Raw genomic sequence first — 7,521 nt, 5'->3', positions numbered from 1 at the left:
CGTTGGGTGCCGCACGGCGTTGGGCGCCGCGGCCGATCCCCTCGCTAAAAGGTGGGGCCGCGGCCTTCTCCTCACTGCCCTCTCAGGGGCGGCCTCTCCCTCAGGGCGTCCCCGCGGGAAGCTGTTGCTGCTCTGCCCTCCCTCCTGGTCTCGGCCGCCGGCGCGACCGTCTCTGCTCGGAGGGCTGTTCTGTTGGGAGACGCGTTTCCCTCTGGTGGGCTGCGGCCGTGCCCAGCGCTGGTCTCCGAAGAGCTTCCTGTCACGGCTGAGGGTGTAAAGAACCAGTGCCTTGTGGAGAGGCGATAGAGGCGCGCCGGGCCTCCTGGCGTGCGCCGGGAGCTCACGGCTGAAAAGCTGATGATGTGCAGCGAGACGTGGGCATAACAATCAACAAACAGCTCAAAGGTCTTCAGATCCATTACAGGAATTTTTCATTTCTTCTGTGAAAGATTTCTTGTCACTTGACTATGCTGCACTCTCCTGCAAGGCGAGGAAGTTTAAGGCTGAGTGACTGATTAGCTATGGAGCATGGCTCTGCACTGTTTCTGAAGTGGTGGCTTTCGATTGGGCTTTTTCCTCTGTGACTTGGAGTTTCTCCCCGTTGTTTTAGGCTGACGTTGAAAGTTTGCGGTGGAATAAATCTTTATGTGGTTTTGTTCATTATTATTACCAAAAATAATATCCAAAGAAGAATTGCAGAAGAAGTGCAAAATAACATCAGTATGGCAGACTTCGGGAAAATGCACTGAATTCGGTTTTATTACAACTAATCTCCACACTGCACATACAGTCTATTGCAGTTGACATAAATGAGCTGTTTTTCAGCTAAACATTTACAATTTTTTGGAGACATTTTCATATCCCATAGGTGAAAACCTACAAGTTGCTTAGCTCCCCTAACTTTTCTTGACTCGCCCTACCTTCCTGTTTATATCCTCTACAGTCTTTGCCTGTTTCTAGCTCAATAGACTTTATTTCATTTGTTGCTGTCAAAAGCAGTGCTGATAGTAGGCTGTTGTTCCAAATATTACTCCTGTAGTTGTGGTGATAGGTGACTTGAGTCACATTTGCTGTTCAAAAGATTTTGATTACACTTGGGGTTCAGGTATGTGGGGAAGTGTTGGGAGTTAATGGAGACGTTAGTTTTGCTTCGGGATAGGAATGTCCATGCAAGCAGCTGTCACAGAGCAGTGGATATCTTGTTAAATACCAGCTTGCTTGGTGATAGTTCACTCCTTTTTCTTAAAATCAGCTTCTTTCTGTCGTCAGCATGGAAATGTTAACCAAATAGTTCGATTTGTCTGATTTGTCATGTAAGTCTCCTGTAAGTTCCTCTGACTTGAAATGCAACGTGTGCTTGCTGGTTCCTGAGCAAAGCTGAATTTCTGGCAGTTTTTACAGAGGTGGTAGCTACTGCAGCATTCTGAGAAAAACATGGCTCCAGTAACTTCCCCTAGTTTCGGGATGGATCGAGAATCCACAAGACTTGCTTGCATGAGGAACAGGAGGTCATTTGTTTTTCTGTCGAGTCACTATGCTTATTAAAAATGGATTCTTATGTCTTCACAGAATCATTTTAAAAAAGACTACAGAGCAAGATTCTGCCACGGAGAAGGGTAACTTGCATTTAAAATTTTACTCTTAGATGCAATTGTTTGGAAAACAATTTATTTTTGTCTGGGAACTTAATGTGAAGGCCCTTGCTGGTAGATGATAGTGATGAGTTTGAGTATCTGCAGCTTGCTTCAGAGGCATCTCAGAAGTCCATGAATATTTTGTTGCTGCTATCCGTCTTTAGACATACATTTAATGAGCTTAACGAATCTACCAAATTACCTCTTTTTAAAGGCATACAATAATCATTTTGGGAGGAATATTGCATGGCCTTTTCTCTTGTTTTGCTCAAAGTAGTCTGGCAGTCTCGCTTCTGCCATTTTCATTTGTGCTGAGGAGGTTCTGAATAGTAGTCCCAGCAGCTGAGCTGTCTGCTTGCTGATGGGTGTGTTACCTCAAGCTAGTTCTTGCTGCTGAAATTTTTGCAATAGCCCAGAATAACTGTGGATAAGTGGTAGAAAGAGAAGCAGAGGGTGACTCCTTGTGTGCAGGGATGGGTGTGCAGCCTACACATCTACTCTGCAGGTGGCATTACTGCAGGACTGATTTTTTTAAAAAAAAAAATTTAAGTGAGACTCTTTGTTCATCCCAAAGCTTGTTTACCTGAAGTCTGTTGCAGTAGCTGTACATTTTATTTAGTGTACAGAGATTTCTTCATCCTCATATTCTGTGGCAATGGGGCTTTTTTTTCCTGGAATCCTTATGTAGAGAAGTTTTTTCACAAAAAAAAATGGTGAGTAAAATATGTTAAAGTTGAGACTAGTGGAAATAACCTGAAATATTAAGTAGTGAAAACTTTACTACTTGGATATTGCTGGGATAGGAATGTTTATTGTTTTTCATAGAATTAACTTTTTTTTTCCCTCCCTCTTCTTTCTAGAAAGAAAATAGATGTACAGCCAGGTCAAAACATACTGAAACTCGTGGAGGATTGTTTTGAAAGTAAGCTTTTTTGCTTAATTTGCTGGTTAAAGGAAAAAAATAATTTATTCCTTGTATTATATTTAGTGGTAAATAAATAGAAATTTAAAAAATAGAGATAAAATGGACAAAAATAGTGTCTTTCTCTCAGTCTTTAAAAGCACCCCCTTCCCAGCCACCTAAAACTGGGTCTTGGCTGTCTTATAAAAGTGATTTTTTTCCTGAGTGCCTGGGTTCTCTCTTGTTTAGGTCTATGTGACCTTAACAACCTAAATTAAAGGTTAATTAAATGTTAAACTAAATGAAATCTGTACAGTTCCAAAAGTCCTCATTTATGATTCTTTCTGTATAGGTTGTGGCAGCGATCTTACCATAAGCTCCCCCTGTGGAAGCCACTGCTCGACTCCTGTTGTTGGAAGCAACCTGGCTTTGTTAGGGAGCGAAAGGGTAAGGCAGCTGCAGCAGTGTCACAGTGCAGCACTGGGCACAGTTTCACTTGGGTACAGGTTCAGTTCTGTGGGATTTAGGGCTGAGTGTTGGACGAATAAGCTCCATATGTCCCTTGTATTAGTACATGGGCTTTAATTTAACCTTCTGTAGGAGTCGGTAATATTTTTTCTTGATTTGTTGTGCTCTAATAGTAAATATTGTATAGCAACATTTATTTAATAGCTCATTTTTAAAATTTTTGCTGTTGAAAGCTTTTTCAGCTTTTTGTCCAGGTTAGTAAAATTTCTCATGGTCTCAGAGACCTTAGTCTTGTGCTGGGTGTGACTGTCTGGGACTCCACTGGGGTTGGTTTCAGTCACTTTACCAGATATATGGGCACAGTTCTTAATTATCTGATGGGTAGTAAAAATTGGAAGGTGATTCTCCTAAAAAAAGAACTTGTCAACTCCTCACCAACAGTTATCTGCACAATAAAATTGCATATATGTAATTTTCAGAGTGGAAACAAGTTGAAGGACTTACTAATGTGCTGAGAGAGCAATGCCAATAATCTAATTAGTATATTTAGTTTTAATATTTTGATTCTAGTTGTTTTTTTTTTTTTTTTTTTTTTTTTTTTTTTGTTTGTTTGTTTGTTTGTTTGTTTTTTAAATAGGATAGTCTATAGGATGTCAAGAACAATATAATGGTGTTTGTTTACTTTAGTCTGATGTTAGAATATCACATGATCTCAAAGTAATTTGTGCAAATCCTCTGTCTGACTTAACAGAGGTGGGTTAAATTGTTTAAAATAAATTATTCTAAGCTTGCCTGTGGACTAGCAGGAGGGCTGTTCAAAGCTGGAGATGGATTTTTTACTGTATTCACTATTTTACCTGTTGTTTGAAATTTACAGTTAGTTTTAGAAAGTCTTACATGATAGAAAATTGAAGTGTGTGGCTAAAATAGTGCTGTACTTCAACTGATAAGAATTAAGGGAAGGAAATTTTATTGTGTTCTGTAGAAATTTATATTTCTGTCAAAATACTGCTGCTTTTTCAAATGTTTTACTTTGTCTCATTATTCACTACTGACTGTGACAGCCAAAGGCAGGGTTAACTAACTCAGTGAAGAAGGCCTGTAATTATGCAGAATCCTCACCTGCATCACCATTAAAAACAACCACCAGCAGCAAAGGTTGGTAGCACTGTTATTGAATTAAGGTTATTTTGGGTAACTATTTCTTGGGATTTTTGTAAGGTTTTGAGTACAAGAATTAAACCTATTCTTTATATACAGCAGGAAGGTCATGTGAATCACTCCAAACGCCTGCAGTACATAACTGTGTAGCCATTTCTAAGAAAACAGAGTCTCCTGTGTCTAAGAGAGAAACAAATAATATACTAAAAGCTGTTGAGACACTGTGCCAAAGTCCTGCCATGCCTTTGGACTCTGAGGATGACAATGGGGCTGTTGGATCATCACTGCTTGTGAAGGAGGCGAGTTCTCCTGGGCCTGTGTAAGTAGAGCTGAAGGTGGTGGTGGTGGTGTGTCCATCCCATCCTCTGCCACACCTCTGATGGTAAACTGACATGGGGTTTCAGTCACTCATGAGTTTGAAATTATGATTGTGGGCTCATAAAAATAATTTCATATGTTTTAGAAAAATAACATACCTGCATTTAAGGAAGGGCAAAATTATTTCTTGTTAAATATTCTGGTTAATTCCCAAAAGTTAAGCTTTTCTACACTTCACCCAGGAGGCCTGTCAGAATAGATTTGAACTCCTTTTTTGCAGGAAAGTGCCCTAGATTATCAGCTTCTCAGATAGCCTAGACAGTGTTGACATTGGAATAGGATGCCCAGGGAAGTTGGGGATGCTCCATCACTGGAGGTGTTCAAGGCCAGGTTGGATGAGGCTTTGAACAATGTATTCTAGTGGGAGGTATCCCTGTCCATGGCAGAGGGTTTGGAGCTGGGTGATCTTTAAGGTCCTTTCCAACCCAAACCATTCTGTGATTCTGTGAAGAGTTAATAAAAGTTTTGTTAAGCAGATATGAGCAGTCATTGTTCCTCTCACTCTGAATGTGCAAATATTTTCTACAAAGTAGAACAACTTCACTTGTGACCATTATCTTCTTTTTGGAAAATCTGAAGCCCAACTGCAGAAGTGGCCAGAGGTCAGATGCAGTTCTGCTTTCCTGGAGAACTGAATCTCTGTGGTGGATTATAGGAACACTGACACTGATCTGTCGACTCCCACTGGTGGGGTGAGATTGGGAAGAGAATGTGCCTAGTGTCTAGGAAACCCGGTGAGTTCTGAAACGTGTTGTCCTAAAGTTAGGAATTTGGCTTGCTGAGCAGCTCTCACCTTCATCAAGAGTCACAGGCCGACCCTATGTTGCCCAGCTGATTTGGACACATGCTGCTATGCTGGGAAGTAGTACTGCTAACCTGTGTTAGAGCAGATTATTAAATGGAAGCTCATTCGTAAGAAGTGAGACAGGAGAAAATGAGACCATCTGTCCATCCCCATGAGACTTTAATGTGTGCCTAGAATTTGTGTGGTATTTGAATGCTGTTCCTCATACACAGGTTACGTTTTGATGGCCAAAATACTCCTCCTGCAGTGAAGAGCCGTGTGGAAGTTAAAAATGGGGAATCACCTCAGGCTGGGAGAGCTGAACAGGCTGTTCTCCTGCAAGGAACAGAACATACTGCTGCGTCTTCCGTACAGAAAGAGAAGTCTTTCTCTTCAGCTGTCTTAGCAGCTGTAGCAACAGGAAAGCTTGGAAAAAGGTTTGGTTTGAGGCTTAATACGGAACACAGTTTGCTAGTAAAATAACCGAGTCCTGAGTGCTGGAGCAACATCCTTTTGTCTATAAACCTAGTCTATGGGAATGATCTGGGATAATCCAGCATTACTAAAAATGCCACTTGAGAAAGGGCCTGAGTAGTTATTTCAAAGTTTTGTGCTGTTCGGTTTTAACAGTGCTGTTGCTTTTGTCTGCCAGTAGATTGGTATTGAGCTCTTGAGTGTTTCAGGTCAAGACTGAGATGTTTTGATAAGTAGGCTGGAGGATACAGAAGAACCTTACTTGATTCTGAAGATAGCAGTGGTCAAGTGGTCTTCTTCAGAGCTAGTATGGATCTCATCAGTTAGATGGGAAGTTTACTGTCCAGCATCTGAAAAACAATAAGGTGTGACTGTCAGGCCAAAGCAAGGAGAAGCAGGCCTTGCTCTACTTCTGGAAGCTAAAGGGCAATGAGTGATGACTTTTATAATAATTCTTCCAAGGAATGTGCTGTAGCATGTTTAGGTGTTCTGCAGTCACCACTAGATTTGCAAGATTGAAAGTTAATTTCCCCCCCCCCCAAATGATGTGAAAATTTGTCCTGCCTTTCTTTAGGTATTCATCCTCAATATCACCACCATCACCTCCTCTTGTGACAGATCAGGAAATAGAAATAGAAAACGAATGTGAATTTTTAATTGATGATTCATATGATGCATCTTGTAATTCTTGGATTTCTATACCCCATAAGAAGAAAAAATCAAAAAAAAACCTTCCTTCAATTACTGTCTCTAAATGTCAGCCCTCTAAGAAGACAGAGAATAAGAAAGGCAAGAACAGACAAGTACAGGTCAAAGCACTTACTAAACAGAAGACAGATGATTCGGATGCACGTGAGTTCAAAGGAGCAACAGAATCGGATCCAGTCTCGAGCAGCACAGGAAGGGCCCGTAAATCTCGAAAGGAAAACAGTACTCATAAGGGTGAGTTGTTTAATGGGTCTTCAGAGTTCTTCCAGGTCGTTTTACTGGGTATTTTTTTTTGTAGTGGTGTCATTTAGCTGGAGGCGGGAGCCGGGCACCACATGGCCACTTGCTCACGCCTCACCTCCCGCATGGGAGGGAGAAAAGGGAGAAAAATACAAACCCCCGTGGGCTGAGATAAGGAGAACTTAATACAACAGTGCAGGAGGAACAGCAAACAACAGCAGTAACAATAGAGGTAACAATATATAACAAAGGGTACAAAGGAAAGAGCTCACTGCACGGGCTCTGGACGGCACCCACAGCTACAGCCCCTGGCCCCGGACACTTCCCCTGCCCCTGGCCCCATGCCCAGCCCGGCCCTGCTGCCTGCCCTGCACCAAGTGACCCCCGCCTGGGCTGGCTGCCTGCCCAGCTGCAGCCCCCACCCGGCTCTGGGAGAAACCAGCCCTGTTCCAGCCCAACCAGGACATTCCACCCCTTCTTTGATACCATCTACATTATGCCCAGCAGTTACTGAACAATTAACAACACACAAGTTAATTCATTGGCTGTTATCTCCTAGAATTAAGTCCTTTTGGGGCACACATCAGACTTCCCTGTCCTGCTTCATCACCCACCAGGTGCACCCAGGTCCTTGAGCAAAAGCAATCCCGTGGACGGGTTTGCCTTTGTTAGAAGCAGGGTTGATCCAGACCCTCTTCCCTAATACGTCCTTCAGGTGCACTGCAGGGACTTTATCCACTTCCATAGCTTTTGGCAGTTTTGGCTGGGCAGGG

General features: G+C 42.2%; 1 protein-coding gene across 1 annotated transcript in view; it reads left to right on the top strand.

Annotated features, from left to right (window-relative positions):
• Window positions 1-1,464: 1,464 nt before the first annotated feature.
• CENPC (centromere protein C) overlaps window positions 1,465-7,521 on the top strand; it is a gene marked incomplete at its 3' end in the record, with an annotated part of 17,314 nt that continues 11,257 nt past the window's right edge. Inside the window, exons 1-5 of the mRNA XM_008948956.1 lie at window positions 1,465-1,508; window positions 2,495-2,556; window positions 2,888-2,982; window positions 4,350-4,483; window positions 6,375-6,742. Of these exons, the coding sequence (XP_008947204.1) occupies window positions 1,465-1,508; window positions 2,495-2,556; window positions 2,888-2,982; window positions 4,350-4,483; window positions 6,375-6,742 (703 nt within the window). The remainder of the gene's footprint in view (window positions 1,509-2,494; window positions 2,557-2,887; window positions 2,983-4,349; window positions 4,484-6,374; window positions 6,743-7,521) is intronic.

Source organism: Merops nubicus, unplaced genomic scaffold (genome assembly GCF_000691845.1).
Source record: "Merops nubicus isolate BGI_N331 unplaced genomic scaffold, ASM69184v1 scaffold9821, whole genome shotgun sequence".
Classification (NCBI taxonomy): Eukaryota; Metazoa; Chordata; class Aves; order Coraciiformes; family Meropidae; genus Merops; species Merops nubicus.
Note: the sequence above shows the minus strand (reverse complement) of the source record. Positions and strands in the feature narration are given on the sequence as shown.